This window comes from Medicago sativa, chromosome 1 (genome assembly GCF_051527215.1).
Source record: "Medicago sativa cultivar Bolivia chromosome 1, Bolivia_mono, whole genome shotgun sequence".
Taxonomy (NCBI): Eukaryota; Viridiplantae; Streptophyta; class Magnoliopsida; order Fabales; family Fabaceae; genus Medicago; species Medicago sativa.
This window is the reverse complement of record NC_140749.1, coordinates 27,422,898-27,443,951: the sequence shown is the minus strand read 5'-3', so window position 1 is coordinate 27,443,951 and position 21,054 is coordinate 27,422,898. Positions and strand designations below refer to the sequence as shown.

General features: G+C 38.2%; 1 protein-coding gene and 2 pseudogenes across 3 annotated transcripts; 1 reads left to right on the top strand and 2 right to left on the bottom strand.

Annotated features, from left to right (window-relative positions):
* Positions 1–8,014: 8,014 nt before the first annotated feature.
* Positions 8,015–11,236, top strand: LOC146953930 (cullin-3A-like). Of its 3 annotated transcripts, none has more exons than XM_085712616.1 (3): positions 8,015–8,193; positions 8,566–9,119; positions 9,747–11,236. In XM_085712616.1, exons 1-3 carry the CDS (start codon positions 8,015–8,017, stop codon positions 11,234–11,236), a joined length of 2,223 nt encoding a protein of 740 aa, XP_085568742.1. The 3 variants fall into 3 exon arrangements, with proteins under 3 accessions (XP_085568742.1, XP_085568752.1, XP_085568763.1); XM_085712626.1 differs by having other exon boundaries at positions 8,087–8,193; positions 8,566–9,239; positions 9,858–11,236; XM_085712637.1 differs by lacking the exon at positions 8,015–8,193 and having other exon boundaries at positions 8,566–9,375; positions 10,006–11,236.
* Positions 11,237–13,584: 2,348 nt separating this feature from the next.
* On the bottom strand, positions 13,585–14,689 carry LOC146953929 (uncharacterized; annotated as a pseudogene).
* Positions 14,690–14,779: 90 nt separating this feature from the next.
* LOC146953928 (uncharacterized) lies at positions 14,780–20,036 on the bottom strand (annotated as a pseudogene).
* Positions 20,037–21,054: the final 1,018 nt, after the last annotated feature.

Genomic DNA, 21,054 nt, shown 5'->3' with positions numbered 1-21,054 from the left:
ATAATTTTGCTTTATGAGTGTGAATCTTGATTAGTTGTTTGCTTTGCAAGTCATGGCTATAAATAAATAGTGCAAATGTGTCTAAGTTCACTTGGAAATGTAGGGCTCATCATGTGGCTTTAATTCTCATTTTAAGAACTGAATATATACCTTTAAAAAATGCATGAGACTATGAGAGTTATGAGCTATGTGATGCTTGTATCCCATGGGTGAATTTTTAGTCATATTTTGCACTTGTTTTGGTTTATTTTATGTTAGATTCCATGCTTTTATTATAGTATTTTTTCTTGCCTTATTTTTCTCCATATTATCATGTGCTACTAACCATTTTCTTGTGTTTCATGTTTCATACATCATAAGCATACTCTCTATCACACTTTCTCATCCCAATTCTTTACACTTCTTTTGCTTTAAATTCATTTGTGTGGAATTAAGTTCTCGCAAGGAAGTAGTGTGTATGTAGGTGAAGGATGTAATATGGACTATGGACTCTAATAATGTACACCGACACAAGCACCGACACATGCACACACACATCACATGGTTACTTTAGATGTATGGCTAGGATATGCATGTTTAGATGTCTGTTTAGGATTGTATGTTTAGATGAATGCTTAGGGTTTACACTTAGAAAAATCAATCTTCCAAAAAATATGAACAACGTCACTCAAATCTTTTTTCCATAATAAACCTTGGGATCCAAAATCCCATTGTATTCTCTTTTATTTTCTTAATCAAATTTTAATGGATTTTAATCATACTTTGACTTTCATTTTGCAAGATAACTAATCCCACCTCACATTTTTCCAATCTTATGCCCTTGAGGCCTCTCAATCTCCATTCTTCAAACTCCAATTTTCAAACTTAAAATCAACCAACAAAAACAAAAAACATTTTTTGGAAGAGAACTACGGTGGATTTGATCCCTTAAAAGGGTACGTAGGCAAGGAATCAAAATTCCTTCAATTCAAATAAAATAAAAAAAATCAAACATTCTTCTCCCTCCAATTTTTGACTTAGTAAACTCTTAGGTGTAAATATTACTTTTTCAAATAGCATTTAAAAATAAAGCGCGCGCGTAGAAAGTAAAGACGGTTCCTATAGGATACTATAGTCGTTATGGGTGCTTAACACCTTCCCGTAGCGAAAACAACTCCCGGACCTCGATTCTCGAGGGTTTTGCTTATTTTTTTCCTTCCCAAGAAAAAATGAGATATCAAAGGTTAAAAAGGTTCAAACGTAATCAATGTTTGACACCCGAAAACCAAGATAAAACAGATTCCGAAGAAGGGAAGCTCGCCGCCAACTGGGACAGTCCCTTCAGGATCCGGATGAAGACCGGGACGGGAGCTTACAGGCTCGAAGACCTCCATCAAAACGCAATTCCAAGAACTTGGAATGAAAACTCAAAAAGTACTACACTTAGATGGAGGCCAACGCCAACTTGCTCTAATGTACGTACTTAGTTCTACACAATGAACTCATCGCTCCCCGTCGAGCAAGTAAACGGAAGAGGAAAGTCGTGCCACTCCGAATCCAAAAAGAATAAGGATGAGAGGGATTTACACAACAAACTCTCTTACTCCTCAGCATGTACGCTTACCGCTGCGACATTACTGCTCAGCATGTTAGGTAGAACCCCAGCTCGCGATGGGTGTTTCACGCCTCAGTGCGGTGAACTTAGCACACTTTTCTTCTTCACCCACTGTACAAGTCCATAGCTTTGGACACACATCCAGATAAACAATTTCTTGGATGTACAATACTTCTGACTAATACTCCGCGTAAATAGTTAGAAAACTCCTGCCTAAGCCCTTCCTTGCAAAACTACGCAAAGGTAGAACTTTCCAAGCAAAGTAAACTTACTACCTAGGAGGAAAAAGGCAAAACTTTGATTTCATCAAGTCAAAATAGTAAAAGTACCAGGCGGACATGCTAAACTCTCCAATCATTAAATCACTTCGTCGAAATAATGACTGCGGGGGGTAGTCTATCCCACCACAGTCAACTTAAGAGCTTCGCAATTCAAAAGCAGACAAGTTTACAAGTTGAACAGCTAAGATCATACGAGTTATTGCAGTCTGTCAAACACACAAGATAGATAGATAATTCGCTCTCAAACAGATACTTCACACAGTATAAAAAAGCCTCACACAGCGAGCATTCACTTCACACAGTATAAAAAAGCCTCACACAACGAGCATTCGAAATCAAAACATTATACTTGAAAGTGAATCATGCAAACAAGTGTAATTAAAAATGATACAATTATATTATAAAGGTGTTAAAACCACTAAGGGCGCACAATGTCATTACAAGTTTGGTTGTTGAAAATTACAAGACCTCATCAGGCCTGGGCTTCATCAACACGCCCATCTTCTTCCTCGGGATCAGGAGGCGGAGTGATCACCCCATCGCTCACCTCGCTAAGGGGATGATTCCTTCGATGTTCAGCTCGATACCCGGGTTCACCACCTTCAGCTGAGCCACCGCCCGCTCGAACCCAAGCTTGACAACATCCACCAAGCTTCCTTCCAGCTCACCAATCATGTCCACAAGGTCGGCGCGCCGCAGGACAGCAAGGTCTTCCGCCTCATCCTCTCCAGGAAGGTCCGCCTTCTTCAGAGCCTCCTCCAAGGACGAATTCTCCTCCGCCAGCTTCCGGGAAGAATCAGTTGCTTCCTCCAGAGCGGTCTGAGCCCCAGATAACTGCTCCTTCAATGATGCTAGTTGACAGTCACGCTCTTCAGCGACAAACCTCTTGCTCCTTTGATCCTCCTCAAGAGCAGCAACCTTAGCAGTCAAGGCGTCCCTCTCCCGCACCAGAGCATCAACCCGAACTTCACTATCCAGCGAAGTGTTGTTCAAGGCAGCAGCAACTTCCAAAGCCTTCATGGTGGCAATAACCCCATCAGTTATCGCCTTACTCCGGCCAGCTGGACCCAGATCCTGGATGATTTACAGCACATGATCATCCAAGAACAAGGTCGATTGAGGGCCACACATCTCAGGCTCAGACCACACCTTCGGAAGCTGGAGGAAGCCTCCCTTCTCAGAGCGGATGGGGACGGCCTTGATCGGCGTGATTGGATCCTCAGAAGACGTCCTCACCCTCTGTCTCTTAGTAGAATCCTGCACCAGCTCCTCAGAAGGCTCTTCTCCTTCCAAATCCACCACAGGGCCAGAGGAAGAGCCAGGAGCAGAACCGACAATGAGATGCTCCAAGGATCGGACATCTTTCCGTTTCTTCTTGGCCGACAGCTTTCGGCTCGCCGCTTTCACGAGGGCCCCCAAGTTCTTCTTCATTTTCTCTGCAAACACGAAGACAAAGAAAACTTCGTCAGTTAAGGGAAACAAATAAGAAGGCAACAAGAAGACCAGAGCAAAAAGAAAATAAACTACTAAGGTAGGCATCAGAATTATCAGAGGTCAACAACTCATAAGTATTGATGAGGCGGGGCTCTGTTACTGGGGTCCCGTCCGCACTCATCAAAGGGTTCCCCCGTCGGTCAGTCTTAACCCTCTGTGGAAGGGACTCGATGAAAGCCCAAAGTTGTTGACGAAAGCCTTTCTCCTCGTCAGTCAGATTGGCGACGGCTCGACCGAAGTCCCTCGGTTCATAGGCAAAATGGTCCTGAGACCAGCACAGGTGGAAGAAAGGACGGCGCTCCTACTCGCCCTTTTCAGTGGCTTCCAAGAGGTTGTCTAAAGCAGCCGTACTTGACGGCCGTATCAAAAAGAAACACTCCTTAAAGTTCTGGACCTTTCCGGCGAAAATCTCAAACATCTTTTGGGTCTGCTGGAAAGAAACCCAATCCGCACCCCGTTGCACGGTGAAGAAGGAGAAAAAGACGTTTTTGGAGGCAGAGATGCGAAGATAGTCGCATAACAACTCAAAGGCCCTCATAAAAGCGTAAGAGTTTGGATGAATCTGGGTGGGTGACAGCTTGGTCCAACGAAGCACTTCCCGCTGGAAATTAGAGAAAGGGAGCCGAAAACCCATGTCTTTGAAAACCACTTCATACATGGGAAAGATGTAATTTTCATACTCCGAACACACCCTGTTGGACGTGCTCGGCAGAATTAGTTCCCAATCTCTCCCTTCTCCAATGATGTCAAAAGGGGCTTCGTTCACACCATCAGTGGCAAACACAGATTCAGTTTCCAAGGGCTCCTCTCTGGGCCGCAAAACGACAGACACATAAACTCCCTCGTTTGCCTTGATAGACCTGAAAAAAGGAAGGGAAAAGTGAATGCAACATTCAGATCCAACCTTCCTTCACCCATCAGGTCGTTCACGGCAAGGAAGGGATCAAATCGCTACCATAAGAAAACAAAGGGACCTAAAGGCTCAACTCACGTATCGAGGAGACCTACCCCCAGCAAACAGACTTGAAGCTTATGAAAGAAACCTAAGCCTATCGCCAATGTTTTTCTAAACACTAATAGAAAACAGACAGCATATCTACAAAATCTTTTGATGCACGGTGGAAACCACCTAAACCAACGGCGGAAACCACCGAGTCAAACTACTTCTACCCTAGAAGCATGCACTCCTACAGTTTCTAAAAAAAGACAGAAACTAAAAATGCAGAAGCAAAGAGATAAGTCATCAGAACTTTACCTGTGAAGAGGAAGGGGTTGTAGTTGCGATTGAAAGACGAAAAATTGGAAGAACTTTGCTTTTGGAAACCGTGGAAAATCTATAAGTCTCTGAGGAATTTGAAATGTAGTGATATTCCAAACAACAGTGGAACTATTTATACTCGTTTCACAAACCACCCAAAAGTCACGAAGTCTATCCGGTGCATCCCTTCACTCGCGACTCTTCCTCTAAAACATGGCTTCTACGGTACAGATTCAATCAAACCTGTCCATCCAAGGGCCCTGATCCTTCACTACTGTTCTCCAAACGTTAGGATTCAATCAACGGTGATGATGACACCTCGGGAATTCAAACCGAGAACACGCTGGAAACTATAGGCACTCAAGTATTACTAATAGCTTTCACACGTGTCACTCAGAAACCAAAGGTCACGTCCCTTCAGCCTCTCCCTCGAGACATTGGCATTAAATGCGGAATGACATCCGACCAAACTTCCTGGCGAGGGAATCTTCCTACCTGACCTTGTACAGCCGGGCACGCAAATACCGAATTCAACTCCACATACATGCGAACTCATCTCGTTAGGGGGAGAACAGTGCTTTGAGGTAGGTGAACCCACTCGACCTATTCTTCTAGCACTCTCAACCAACCTCGCAAACGACCGCCCAAACCAGGAGTATGCGTAAAACTCGGCAAAACAAGGTCCTTTTCATCCTCGAACAAGGGGACACATGTCAATAAACTTTCCCTTGGGTTCGGCTTCGAAAGAGCAGAACGCCTATACTTAAGTCATCACTCTTCATAAAGAGCAACGACTTGGAGGGCTACTGTTCTGGACCGGCCAAAAGGGTACTTGGCCTATTAACTTAGGCCCAATATCTTTCAAAGCCCAAACTCCACGTTTAGCATTATTGCCCGCAACACACCCTCTCTCCGCGAGGGGGCTGCACGAAGCAAACGAGACTGGTTCAAACGAACCCCCAACGTCTCTTTGCACATTTTGCACGTTCCCGTAATAAACTCTCTGGCGGTTACACTTCCCACGATTTTGTAACCCCCAGAGCCAGGTGTGCCTCCTCAACGGCTCTGCAGACCTCCACCTCTATAAATAGGGGACTCAATGCAGTCCCCAAGGTAGAACTCTTTCTTCCTCTAAAACCCTCACTCTCTGATCTCTACTGACTTAAGCGTCGGAGTGCCTACAAGTACACACCCCCCATCCGCTCCAAGAAGCGTTCTAACGTATTCCACCACTGTCACAACCACCGCATTAAAAGCACCGGAAGTCACCTTCTGACCAGGTACGGTCACTTGATATATGTGAAAATCACTTTTAGATAGAAATAAAGGGGAAAAAAGATGCAGAGGGATAATTATATGTCAAAAAATGACCTAAAATCATCCCTCCTCGATGAATGAAAGAGAACTTAGAAAGAAGTTGGAGTTTCTCTCACTAAAAACTAGGACCGACTATTTTATAGGAGTTCTGTCTAATCTTAACAAAAAAAATAAAAAAATCGACTTGTTGTTTGTTTTCATACATTTTTTTTTCATAACTAAAAATAAATTTGTGATATCCTTCCTTCAAATCTATATATCTAAATCACACTAAGTCTCCAAACCCTATTCTCTAACCCGAATACTCAAATTATCTATTTTACTCTTATTTTTACAACCTAATCCAATTTCATCCCTAAACCCTACTTTTTCCCCTCCTTTTATGAGAAAAAAATCAGGTGGCACACGAAAATTTCATTTTTTTAAAAAGTCACTACACAAACGTCATTGCAATTTCTTTTTATTTATAGCAGTTCCTTTTCATTATTATTTTTTCTTTACCACATGCTTCCAATTCACAACTCTTACCACTAGGGCACTGATCTTTTTGATGACATGTGATTGCTTCAATGTTATGTATTCAACACAAATCTTGGGTCCTATGTCTTTCAATCTCACGATCCCTAAATCATTTCTCACCATCATGCGCAGTTGAACCTAATAACCATAACCCCAACCTTTTTGGCGGACCTCATTGATTTTTATGGAAAAAAAAAGGTCTGCAAGGAATTGAATCAGAAAGTTCATCTTTTTTTTAAGTCACTAACGCCATTGCAATTTTTTTTTATAGCAGTTCCTTTTCATTATTATTTTTCTTTCAATTACCACATAACGGTTCCTTTTCATTCTTATTTTCTCTTTTGATTACCACATAGCAGTTTCTTTTCCTACAAGTCTCCAAACCCTATTCCCTAACCCTAATACTCAATTTGTCTATTTTCCTTTATTTTTACAACTTAATTCCAATTTTGTCCTCCCACTCACAATAAAATCATATTGAGCTCGTCATGTCCATAAGGTAAAGAATGAAAACAAACGTTTCAATAATGGAGGGACAATAACATTGAATTGATTAAATGGATATATTCAATTGCTTAAGAATGAAATATTAGTATTAAAAACAAAACATTCTACTTCAATTTGCAGTTTCAGTTGGCAATACACTCCCAACATTAATTGTTTTTACTTATATATAATAGCTCAAATTCAATTGGATAGTTCCAAATCAAGTAGGGAAGGTTACACTTATATTTGAGTATACCATTTTTAATGTGGATTTTATGTGGGCTACTACGGTAGAATTAATCAAATAAAAAATATCTATATATAAAAGTCGGGATGTTATGCCTCCTTGGAAAAAATAAAGATTGTGATGTCAGAGCGTATACATTCGATGTACAGTGACGCTACCGTATTAATCTTCAATATTTCTTATTGTTAAATATCTATAAACTCAAAAAGTGCGGTGACATAACATTCTCCATTCAATTTTCGGTCGACATTGGTCTATGGGATGTGAGTTTGAAACATATTCCATTTTTTTAAAAGTCTCTTTGAATTTGGCTGATGTAGATAATGTAAATTTTTTTCAATTGTTAATATATTGATTTTAGTGTTGATATTGTGCGTCGCACATGTCGGCGGTCTAGTAATAAATAAATAAATTTATGATAGATTACATATCAAACCTAGACCTTAAATTTAAAGTTTAGCAAACCATAATTCGGTAATATATTGATTTTAGTGTTGATATTGTGCGTCGCACATGTCGGCGGTCTAGTAATAAATAAATAAATTTATGATAGATTACATATCAAACCTAGACCTTAAATTTAAAGTTTAGCAAACCATAATTCGGCCCAACTATTCACAACCCTAATTTAAACAAATACGTTTGCTTTGTGTCAAGGAAAAACATGTTTTGAAATTAGGTCATACCTTGCAGAGACTAATTTAACCTAGCATTGACTGTTCCAACCTTATTGTTTTCAAAGTAGGTCATACCTTGCAAAAACGATAAAAAGAAACGCAAAGCAACGTTCAAGAGAGAGTTGTATTTAGAAATAGAAGATGAGTAACAAGAACAAGAAGAAGAATAACATCAAGAAGAAGAAGGATGTTCCGATAGAGGCTTCCAAGGACATGAGTGCTGAATATGGTGACAAGGCTTGGAACACTCTGGAACATGCAATTCGTCGGATATACAATCACAACGCTAGGAATATTCTCAATTTTGAAGAGCTTTACAGGTTCTTTCTCATCATTCTTATTTGTGTTCACTGTGCTTGTCTTTTAAGATATGTAGTTGCAGTAGTTATCATTGGATTTAGGGTTTTTTAAATGATCAAGTTGGTAATGATGATGATATGTCTATGGTTGTTGTTAGCTTATTTTCATAATTAAGTATTAGGATTTAAGTTTGTATTCCTATGGTAATGATGATGATGTTTCCGTATTGTCCTCACCCTTATTTATTTGTTGGTAAAATCTGAAATAATGAATCCTTTTCGCGGATTTGTTTACGTAAATGAACTTTGTATTTTTTTCACCTTTCCATAATTCCATACGAGCCACAAATTTCATGTTTCTAATATTTTATTGTCTATATTTTGTGGATTCAGAAATGCTTGCAATATGATTATTCACAATTTTGGGGAGAAGCTATACTCTGGGCTGGTTGCCACCATGACTTCTCATCTCAAAGAGATGGCTACATCTGTTGCAACCACTCAAAGAAGGTCCTTTCTAAAAGAATTAAACAGAAAATGGAATGATCACAACACGGCATTACTAAAGATTAGAGATATTCTAATGTACGCGGATAGGACTTATATCCCAATGACCAACAAGACACCTGTTTATGAACTTGGTATGAACCTTTGGAGTGAAAATGTTATTAATTCAAACAAGATAAGGACTCGATTGTCGGATACGCTTTTGGAATTAATATGTAAGGTCAATGCTGGGAAAGTTGTAAATAGAAAACTGATTAGAAATATAACAAATATGCTAATGGATTTAGGTCCTTCCGTTTATGTGCAAGAATTTGAGAATCATTTTCTGCAAGTTACAGCTGAGTTCTACCGGGCTGAATCACAGAAATTTATTGAGTGCTGTGATTGTGGGGATTATCTCAAGAAGGCTGAGATGCGCTTGAAATTTATTGAAAGAAAGAGCCACTACTTGGACCCTAGCATTGAAAAGAAGATTACTACTGTGGTGGAGAAGGAGATGATTGAAAATCACATGCTTAGATTAATCCATATGGAGAACTCTGGGTTAGCAAACATGATTGGTGATGAAAAGTATGAAGATTTGAGTAGAATGTTTAACTTGTTCCGTCGTGTCAACGGTGGTCTCTCGCAAATACAAGAAGTGATGACTTCATACATTAGAGACTACGGTAAGCAGCTTGTTACTGATCCAGAAAGGTTGAAGAATCCGGTTGAATTTGTGAAAAGGCTCTTAGATGAGAAAGATAAATTCAGCAGGATTATAAATATGGCATTTAGTAATGGTCTGAATCTGTGGAGCGAAAATGTTATTTATTCAAACCAGATAAGGACTCGATTGTCGAATATGCTTTTGGAATTAGTATGCAAGGACTATGCTGAGGAAGTTGTTGGTAGAAAACTGATTAGAAATATAACGAATATGCTAATGGATTTAGGTCCTTCTGTTTATCTGCAAGAATTTGAGAATCCCGCATTCTACCGGGATGAATCACAGGAATTTATTGAGTGCTGTGATTGTGGGGATTATCTCAAGAAGGCTGAGATGCAATTGAAATTTATTGATATAGTGAGCCACTACTTGGACCCTAGCACTGAAAAGAAGATTACTACTGTGGTGGAGAAGGAGATGATCGAAAATCAAATGCTTAGATTAATCCATATGGAGAACTCTGGGTTAGTAAACATGATTGGTTATGATAAGTATGAAGATTTGAGTAGAATGTATAACTTGTTCCGTCGTGTCAACGGTGGTCTCTCGCAAATACGAGAAGTGATGACTTCATACATTAGAGACTACGGTAAGCAGCTTGTTACTGATCCAGAAAGGTTGAAGAATCCGGTTGAATTTGTGCAGAGGCTTTTAGATGAGAAAGATAAATTCGACAGGATTATAAATTTGGCATTTAGTAATGACAAGTTGTTAAAGAAAGATTTGAATTCCTCATTTGAATTTTTCATTAACTTGAATCCTCGTTCTCCAAAGTACATTTCACTATTTTTAGATGATAAGCTTCAAAATGGTCTAAAGGGAATTAGTGAGGATGTTGTAGAGATTACTCTTAACAAGGTTATGGTTTTATTCCGTTATTTGCAGGAAAAAGATGTGTTTGAGAAGTATTACAAACAGCACCTTGCAAAGCGGCTTTTGTCTGGAAAAACAGTTTCTCATGATGCCGAGAGGAGTCTCATAGTTAAGCTGAAGACAGAATGTGGATACCAATTTACCGCAAAATTAGAGCGCATGTTTACAGACATGAAAACATCTTTAGACCCGATGAAGAGCTTTTATGCCAGCCACCCTGAGTTAGGTGATGCCGATGGTGCTACACTTACTGTGCAGGTTCTAACAACAGGGTCTTGGCCAGCTCAAACTAGAGTAACATGTAACATTCCGACTGAAATGTCAGTACTTTGCGAGAAATTTCTGTTATATTACCTCAGCAACTATACCGACAGGAAATTGTCGTGGCAAACTAATATGGGCACAGCAGCCATAAAAGCAACTTTTGAGAATGGTCAGAAACATGAGTTAATTGTTTCGACCTATCAAATGTGTGTACTCATGCTCTTTAATAATGCTGATAGATTGAGCTACAAGGAAATTGAGCAAGCAACTGAGATTCCAGCTTCAGATTTGAAGATGTGCCTGAAATCTTTGGCATTGGTTAAGGGTAGAGATGTTCTAAAGAAGGAGCCTATGAATAAATATGTTAGTGAGATTGATGCATTCTTTGTTAATGACAAGTTCAGTAGCAAATTGTATAAGGTAAAAATAGGAAATGTAGTTGCTGAAACGGAACCTGAACTGGAGAGACTGAAAACTCAACAAAGAATTGAGGAGGAGCGGAGGCCGCAGATTGAGGCTTCAATAGTGAGGATCATGAAATCTAGGAAGCAACTGGAACACAAGAATCTTGTAGCTGAAGTAACAAAGCAGTTGCAGTCTCGATTCCTTGCAAATCCAACGGAGGTAAAGAAACGGATTGAGTCTCTAATTGAGAGGGAGTTTTTGGAGAGAGATAACAGTGACAGAAAATTATATCGTTATTTTGCTTAGAATTGTTATGAATGTTTTTATTCAGTAGGGTTATTACAGTGGCTAGTGAAACTGTTTTGATGTATCGATACTTAAATTCTTTAGTAGCACGGGCTTTACGTAACAATTGTTCAAGTGTTACTAAATTTAATTAGTAACAATTTTTCTGATTTAGTTACAATTTTCAAGTGTTACTAAATGTCATTATTGTATCCATACTTAAATGCTTGCTCTTTGTGTAAATGTTACTGCATAGCTTTCCACTTGGCTAACTAGAATGCCTTACTTATAAGGGACTTGGTTGCTTGTTATTGCTGACTTTATCTACCATCTTGTCTCACCAATTTAACATTGAACTTGGCTAAGCTTCATACTGTATTATATATAGTAGATTATATGAAAAGTCTCGCATGACTTATCTATCAAAATTAAATTTTGGCTTAATGATAAGCAATACTTTCCAACAACAACCCACCCTCTAACTAGTTGTTAGATTACTACTCTAGTTTCTAATTAACTTTGGTTGTATACTCCCTTTACTGTGAAAATCGGGACTTAAGTCTCAAAATTCATGATTTTTCGACTTTACTTAACTTAAGTCCCTAATTTATGAGTGATGCATCTAGTATTCATTTATTAAGGGTCAAATATGATTTTGGTCTCTGTAAATATTTTACTTTTCGTTTTAGTCACTCTAAAAAATTTCTTCGACTTTTAGAACCCCAAAAGTATTCCATCACCACTTTTGGTCCCTCATTTTAAGACAATTCATGTGTAGACTTCACATTTTTGAATGAAATTTTGCATAAATGTTTAGAATATTTTAAGAATCTCTTCAAAAAATAAAATAGAATTTTTTAACAAAACACGGAAAAAAAGATGAACTTTTATGTTTTTGGCGCTTAAAAATTTATATTTAATTCATGTATTCTTAAAAAATTCTAATTTTATTGTGAGAGATTCTTATAATATTCTACACATTTATGCAAAATTCCATTCAAAAATATTAAGGTTTCACATGAGTTGCCTTAAAAATATAGACCAAAAGTGGTGAAAAAAATTTTTGACGACAAAAATCAAAGGAAAATTTTAGAGGAACTAAAACAGAAAGTTAATATATTTATAGAAACCAAAACTATATTTAACCCATTTAAAAAATCATACAATTGGCAACAAAAAAAATCTAATTAAAACTACATTGAAAATTAAAGGAAGAGTCTTTTTAGGATAAATTTTTCATGTAGTTATTAATATCAGTATCAAACATTAAAGGGTTTGAGGTAACTATCTTGCCAGGGAGAATATCTTAAAAAAAAAGTAATTACTGTATTTCTCGATACTACATTTGTAAGTTTGAATTACATTCTCTTTCCCGCTTGTGAATCGAAAATAGAGGAAAAAAAAAAACTTTTACGATCAATGTTCCATTTGTAATTACTCTCATGGATCCATATCTTGCACCGTAAGTTGAAGCTTGATCCCACGCTAAAGACGACATACATTACAACATAGTTTGACAACAGTCACACAACATTAAATTTGAGATTGAAATAAATTTTCAATGTATGAGAAGAACATGTGCCACTATTACACAGTGATATTAATGATAATAATATCACTTAGATAGTTATTACTTGCTGCGCAAGTAACAGAGATTAGGGTTTCTATTCTCTAGTGTTTGTACATAATAGCTTATCCTACACTTAGATACTTGTATATATATCAGCTGTAATCTCACATTTGTACATAATAGCTTATCCTACACTTAGATACTTGTATATATATCAGCTGTAATCTCACAATCAACAATAACAATTCATTTCTATTCATTTTACTTGGTTTCCTAATATGGTATGAGAGCTCTTTCCAAAGAGGGAGAGTTTGTTACGATCCATAACGGTTTGTAACCGTTTTTCTTCCGCTATGCTCTCTTCATTGATCATTCTTCTCTGATTTCTTGTGAAATCTTCTCAATTTCACACTTTGATTCTTGATTCTCGTTCTTTTCTACTTCTGTTTGATTGAATTTCTTGTTCAATCATCATTTTTTGTTATCTAATGACTTAATAGATTAAGAAGTTTGGAAATCTAATTATAAATGCAAAATAGTTTTTTGTCTCTCTTTAAATAAAGTACAGGAAATACACTCTTAAGTTGTTTTGAAACAATGTGAAACACTGTTTTCTCGTATATATATGAACTTCAAGAGGGACTTGATATAGAACAATAGGTCTTTTGGCCAACATCTAGGATATAGAAATAAAGTGAAACCAGATATGAGATAACAAGGTTAATTGGCAAATACTAAAAGATTAAAAAGTAGTATAAGTGTAGAAAATTTTGAAACAAGTTATGTTCTAACTTATTACTCATAGTCGTAGATTCTGAAAACCGATAATTTCTGAAACAATTGTGAACTTTGGAATGCTCATGGAAAGATCACCAATGAATGCTGCTGCTCTTGCCTTTGCTGTCACTGAACCAGTATTGAGAAAACATACTAAGAAAAAATATATTCCCCGTTTAACTAAATCGCGCTGTGACTCGATATTTGTGGGATCTGTGAACCTGAAGAGTGCACTGCGAGCTTTTTCTTTTGTTTCCATAGTACCATTTTTCAAAATGTTTATGATTGCATCAAGGCCATCCAAGTCTATTATTGCACAGTGAGTTTTCATTCGGATTTCGGAAGGTTAGCTAGTAAAAGCAGGAGCCACTTGTACATCATTATTTTCATCATTCTCAAGATACCCGACTAAAGCTTCAAGTCTTCTAGGCCAGAAGAGGTATTCAACAAATCCTTCTGGTTCGTATTGCGAGAAAAGAAAGAGAAGACTTATAGCAGTTTCCCTGATTTCTGAGTCAGAGTCATTAAGAAGGGGAAGAATTAGCGATACAACATTTGCTGCCAGTACTGCCTTCTTAACTAAACCTGTCTCAATCTTGCGAATGCCAAGATGAGCGCACAATGCTGGCATACGGAAGTAGTGGGATGCGTTAGGAAGATGCTGCCGAGCTATCAAATTGTTGATAATGTTACAGAAATCAATTCCATCATCAGAAGAAAGATTTTCAAGTATTTCAAAGCATTTAATGTTAATGAAATGCCCATGTCCTGAGAGAATGTTAAATCTAGAACAAGAAGAATGTCAAAGATTTTGTAGTATTTAATGGTAATGAACGCCCGCGTCCTGCGAGAGAACATTAAATCTAGAACAAGAAGAAATATTCTCAAGGATTTCATAGCACTTATTGGTAATGAACACCCGTGTCCTGCAAGAGAACATTAAATCTGGAACTAGTGGGACCCCGCCATATGCAGCAATAAGTCCCTTATTGGCATGAACACCAGCTGGTTTGACCGAGGCTGATAATGACAATTAGCATTTCTAGCAGAGGAGGTATAACTTCTTGCTCACCAAGGAGTTTCGAGTTTGATTCATACAAATCCAAATTAATTACGGCTTAAGCCATTGACATTCTTTATTTGGTGCATAGTAGTACACCAATAAGAGAAATCTAATGTACCATGAAAATCAGAATTTATATGAACATCGCCATGAATCAACACACGTAGCAGACAAAGGTTGAACTAAAATAGAATGTCTTGCTACGTTGAATCATGCAATCAACTAGTGCTTTATAGCAACCAAACTTAACGGCAACAAAAAACATTTTCCTCATTTATTTCAAAAAGCTCCATCGAAATCTTTTTGGAAATCCCAGTTGAAATGCTTACAGGTCACTTTAGAAGGGTAGCAAGAAAAATAACTGTGCTTGGATGCTCAGAAAGCCTTCTGCAGTAACTTTTATTACCATCCAGATCGATCTTGAAGCAACTCATATAGCTAATCAATTCTTCCTTTAAAATTCTATAATCATTATGTGAGCAGGAAATAATGTCACCCCATCCTTGAGATTCTACCACTTTTTCCTATAAATTATTATGCAAATGTTGAGTTTAAATTGGTATTCATGATTGCAGCTATATAAATAAAAAATTTAAATTCATGAATAGATGTATATCAATGGTAAAACTGGTATACTTCGCATCTATGAACAAAATGAGAGCAGCCTCAACATAAAAATTGGTACCATGGAGGCAATGAACTAAAATGAACAACTGATAACTCCTTACAAATATTATGATCGAGAATTTTCTGCCCAAGTGCTTTCTATTCATTCCTCTAAATCATAAACTGCTATATTTTGGTCCCTCAGTTTCAAGAATGTTTTCACTTTTGAACCCAAAGATCAAAAGATCAAACTGTTTTGAACTAAGGGTTGATAGAGTTTATGGAGTTAAAGGACCAGGATTTGAACCCCGGTAAAGGAGACAATACTAATATAACAAATAATTATTAACATTTGCCTATCCAAGAACTCTTATGAGAGCCTGAATCTGGCTCAAGGACTTTTTCAACAAGTCAGAATTGGATAATAAGTTTTCCCTCATAGACTTTATTCTAAAGCATGAATTAAGTTCTCTCAACTCTACTATAGATTTTCTTAATTGAATGTTCGACCTTAAGGTAGTATCTTCAAGAACCTCTTATGTTTTGGGGTCAGTTAAGTTTCCATCCTCAAACCAAACTTCGACGGCAGATCTCTCGCAAGTAGTACCAGTGCAAAGACTGGCAAGATCTACATGTATGGTGAGGAGTGCCTCCTCTTTATAAATTTTTCCATCCTAAAACCAAACTTCGACGGCAGATCTCTCACAAGTAGTACCAGTGCAAAGACTGACAAGATCTACATGTATGGTGAGGAGTGCCTCCTCTTTATAAATTCTTCTCAAGAATCCTATCTATCCGATCTCAAGAATCCTATCTATCCGATGTGGGACTAAATCCCGTGGGACTAAATCCCACCCGATGAATTAAGTTCTCTCAACTCTACTATAGATTTTCTTAATTGAATGTTCGACCTTAAGGTAGTATCTTCAAGAACCTCTTATGTTTTGGGGTCAGTTAAGTTTCCATCCTCAAACCAAACTTCGACGGCAGATCTCTCGCAAGTAGTACCAGCGCAAAGACTGACAAGATCTACATGTATGGTGAGGAGTGCCTCCTCTTTATAAATTTTTCCATCCTCAAACCAAACTTCGACGGCAGATCTCTCACAAGTAGTACCAGTGCAAAGACTGACAAGATCTACATGTATGGTGAGGAGTGCCTCCTCTTTATAAATTCTTCTCAAGAATCCTATCTATCCGATCTCAAGAATCCTATCTATCCGATGTGGGACTAAATCCCGTGGGACTAAATCCCACCCGATGAATTAAGTTCTCTCAACTCTACTATAGATTTTCTTAATTGAATGTTCGACCTTAAGGTAGTATCTTCAAGAACCTCTTATGTTTTGGGGTCAGTTAAGTTTCCATCCTCAAACCAAACTTCGACGGCAGATCTCTCGCAAGTAGTACCAGTGCAAAGACTGGCAAGATCTACATGTATGGTGAGGAGTGCCTCCTCTTTATAAATTTTTCCATCCTCAAACCAAACTTCGACGGCAGATCTCTCACAAGTAGTACCAGTGCAAAGACTGACAAGATCTACATGTATGGTGAGGAGTGCCTCCTCTTTATAAATTCTTCTCAAGAATCCTATCTATCCGATCTCAAGAATCCTATCTATCCGATGTGGGACTAAATCCCGTGGGACTAAATCCCACCCGATGAATTAAGTTCTCTCAACTCTACTATAGATTTTCTTAATTGAATGTTCGACCTTAAGGTAGTATCTTCAAGAACCTCTTATGTTTTGGGGTCAGTTAAGTTTCCATCCTCAAACCAAACTTCGACGGCAGATCTCTCGCAAGTAGTACCAGCGCAAAGACTGACAAGATCTACATGTATGGTGAGGAGTGCCTCCTCTTTATAAATTTTTCCATCCTCAAACCAAACTTTGACGGCAGATCTCTCACAAGTAGTACCAGTGCAAAGACTGACAAGATCTACATGTATGGTGAGGAGTGCCTCCTCTTTATAAATTCTTCTCAAGAATCCTATCTATCCGATCTCAAGAATCCTCTCAACTCTACTATAGATTTTCTTAATTGAATGTTCGACCTTAAGGTAGTATCTTCAAGAACCTCTTATGTTTTGGGGTCAGTTAAGTTTCCATCCTCAAACCAAACTTCGAGGGCAGATCTCTCGCAAGTAGTACCAGTGCAAAGACTGACAAGATCTACATGTATGGTGAGGAGTGCCTCCTCTTTATAAATTTTTCCATCCTCAAACCAAACTTCGACGGCAGATCTCTCACAAGTAGTACCAGTGCAAAGACTGACAAGATCTACATGTATGGTGAGGAGTGCCTCCTCTTTATAAATTCTTCTCAAGAATCCTATCTATCCGATCTCAAGAATCCTATCTATCCGATGTGGGACTAAATCCCGTGGGACTAAATCCCACCCGATGAATTAAGTTCTCTCAACTCTACTATAGATTTTCTTAATTGAATGTTCGACCTTAAGGTAGTATCTTCAAGAACCTCTTATGTTTTGGGGTCAGTTAAGTTTCCATCCTCAAACCAAACTTCGACGGCAGATCTCTCGCAAGTAGTACCAGTGCAAAGACTGGCAAGATCTACATGTATGGTGAGGAGTGCCTCCTCTTTATAAATTTTTCCATCCTCAAACCAAACTTCGACGGCAGATCTCTCACAAGTAGTACCAGTGCAAAGACTGACAAGATCTACATGTATGGTGAGGAGTGCCTCCTCTTTATAAATTCTTCTCAAGAATCCTATCTATCCGATCTCAAGAATCCTATCTATCCGATGTGGGACTAAATCCCGTGGGACTAAATCCCACCCGATGAATTAAGTTCTCTCAACTCTACTATAGATTTTCTTAATTGAATGTTCGACCTTAAGGTAGTATCTTCAAGAACCTCTTATGTTTTGGGGTCAGTTAAGTTTCCATCCTCAAACCAAACTTCGACGGCAGATCTCTCGCAAGTAGTACCAGCGCAAAGACTGACAAGATCTACATGTATGGTGAGGAGTGCCTCCTCTTTATAAATTTTTCCATCCTCAAACCAAACTTTGACGGCAGATCTCTCACAAGTAGTACCAGTGCAAAGACTGACAAGATCTACATGTATGGTGAGGAGTGCCTCCTCTTTATAAATTCTTCTTAAGAATCCTATCTATCCGATCTCAAGAATCCTCTCAACTCTACTATAGATTTTCTTAATTGAATGTTCGACCTTAAGGTAGTATCTTCAAGAACTTCTTATGTTTTGGGGTCAGTTAAGTTTCCATCCTCAAACCAAACTTCGAGGGCAGATCTCTCGCAAGTAGTACCAGTGCAAAGACTGACAAGATCTACATGTATGGTGAGGAGTGCCTCCTCTTTATAAATTTTTCCATCCTCAAACCAAACTTCGACGGCAGATCTCTCACAAGTAGTACCAGTGCAAAGACTGACAAGATCTACATGTATGGTGAGGAGTGCCTCCTCTTTATAAATTCTTCTCAAGAATCCTATCTATCCGATCTCAAGAATCCTCTCAACTCTACTATAGATTTTCTTAATTGAATGTTCGACCTTAAGGTAGTATCTTCAAGAACCTCTTATGTTTTGGGGTCAGTTAAGTTTCCATCCTCAAACCAAACTTCGACGGCAGATCTCTCGCAAGTAGTACCAGTGCAAAGACTGACAAGATCTACATGTATGGTGAGGAGTGCCTCCTCTTTATAAATTTTTCCATCCTCAAACCAAACTTCGACGGCAGATCTCTCACAAGTAGTACCAGTGCAAAGACTGACAAGATCTACATGTATGGTGAGGAGTGCCTCCTCTTTATAAATTCTTCTCAAGAATCCTATCTATCCGATGTGGGACTAAGTCCCGTGGGACTAAATCCCACCTGAGAGTTGGCCGCTAACACACCCCCTCACGCTTCAGCCCGGTCCCAACGGGCCTGAAGCGTGGACGATGCAAGCCCCTGAAGCGTGGACGATGACGATGCAAGCCCAACGATGGACCCGATAGGCTCTGATACCATGTAACGAATAACTCATCCATACAAAACCGGCTTGTACGGTGAGGAGTTCCTCCTCTTTATAAACTCTTCTCAAGAATCCTATCTATCCGATGTGGGACTAAATCCCACCCGAGAGTTGGCCGCTAACAAGAATTAAGTGGAGGAATATATTTTTTCCATCGAACCATATCGCTCTATTACCTGAACCCTTTTAAAGTATTGCTTCTCAACTTCATAATCCCTTGCAGTATCAGCTCGAAAGAGTAGCAAAATGATCTGCTCCAAAAATATAACTTGATCTTTCTTTCATGTTGGCAGCTTCTTATTTTTGCCACCTAATGCTGGTTACCTCTTTGCTGATCCCTGAATGCTCCACTGGCACCCCAACTGCCCTTGCTATCTCTTCAAGCATATCGTTCGCAAAAGCCTGGTCTAATTTTTTATTCCATGATTCAATTTATCAACAATGTCAAGCTGAGATGTGAAGCCTCAAACTCGACCCTTTGCATCTCGCTCTGTAGTCTGTTGACTTGATTAGAAATTCTCGACAACACTTCATAAGTAAGTAAAAACGGCCAGTACTTCTCGATCAAATTACTTGCCTTTTTACATCTGATTGAAGAGACTCCAGAACGACCCTTGCAGCTAGTGACTCATTCAATTTCTGAAGCTGCAATTCCTTTAGGACCAGTGCAATATCAAGAAGGTGTCTTGAAAGGGCAGAAAACTTTCTTTGTCGATAAGAACATCAATTGCTATATTCGCTGTTCTCACAACCTGGCTAGTTAAAACAGCCCCAACTATTGGTATGAGTTCCAATCCGACCATGGTAAAGGGTTCATAGTCTCTTGAATATTTTACTTGAACCAAGTTTTTATTGCACAGAGAATCAGTCAGACTAACAGATATCATGCCAGATTTACCAGTAACGTTAATTATTTATTCTCGTTTTTCTACCTTTTGAAGCAATTAACTTGAAAATTCCAAAATCAACTAAAGTCCGAATAATCAATTCAAAATTTAACTGTGAATTGAATTGAAAATTGTTATTCAGGCATACAATAACAATGTTATAGCACCGCTATTCGACAATATTTTGTACTAACTAGTGTATCGTAGAACAATGGCAATTTCTTTAAATTTCGCCAGGCTATATAGCGGCTATTAACCTCTATTTAACAACACTGGTCAATAGTGACCATAATTCAACAAGAATGTTCTCACCATCAACTTGTTCATTCAATGTTGAATTGGTTTCTCATTCTAACATGAAATTGTTAACATTGACTCGTTTACATAACAATATATTCAATTTTCTTTGGGAAATTTCATAAGAAAAATTGAATGAAGAAACAATTGAAAGAAGTCAACATTCGTAGCAGACACTATCCATTACAAACGCTTATTATTTCCTAACGGTATTGAGTACTCATGTTAAACAAAAACTATTCTCCAAATTTTATGAGCCACTTCCAAGGTTTGGTTGATATAGCTTCTTGAAAATGAATATGAAAGCAAAGCTATTTTTACCCATAGTCGTTGAGAGTAATCACATTTGCATATAGCACAAATTTGATTATAGTCGTTGAGCTATTTTTTTTGTTTGAATGATCCACGCGGTTTTTACCCATACTTTGAGGGTTTTTTGCCCATATATTAGTTGCTCCTCACAGGTTCTTGATCATGCAAGTTGAGGGGATTTTATTTCCACTTGATTGTTATTGTGTTTGTGTTAATTCTCCTTCATCCCACATACTAAGATCAGGACATTCTAAGATACTCGCAAAATCGACACAAAAAGAATAAATAACCGGTTTAAAATAGCATTCTGCACTAGTGCACTTTG

Excerpts from the sequence above, each read along its gene's own strand:
- LOC146953930 (XM_085712616.1), top strand. The coding sequence starts at position 8,015 with ATGAGTAACAAGAACAAGAAGAAGAATAACATCAAGAAGAAGAAGGAT. Across the intron at positions 8,194-8,565 it reads AATTTTGAAGAGCTTTACAG|AAATGCTTGCAATATGATTA; the intron begins GTTCTTTCTCAT and ends TTGTGGATTCAG. Across the intron at positions 9,120-9,746 it reads GAAATTTATTGAAAGAAAGA|TGAGCCACTACTTGGACCCT; the intron begins GCCACTACTTGG and ends TTATTGATATAG.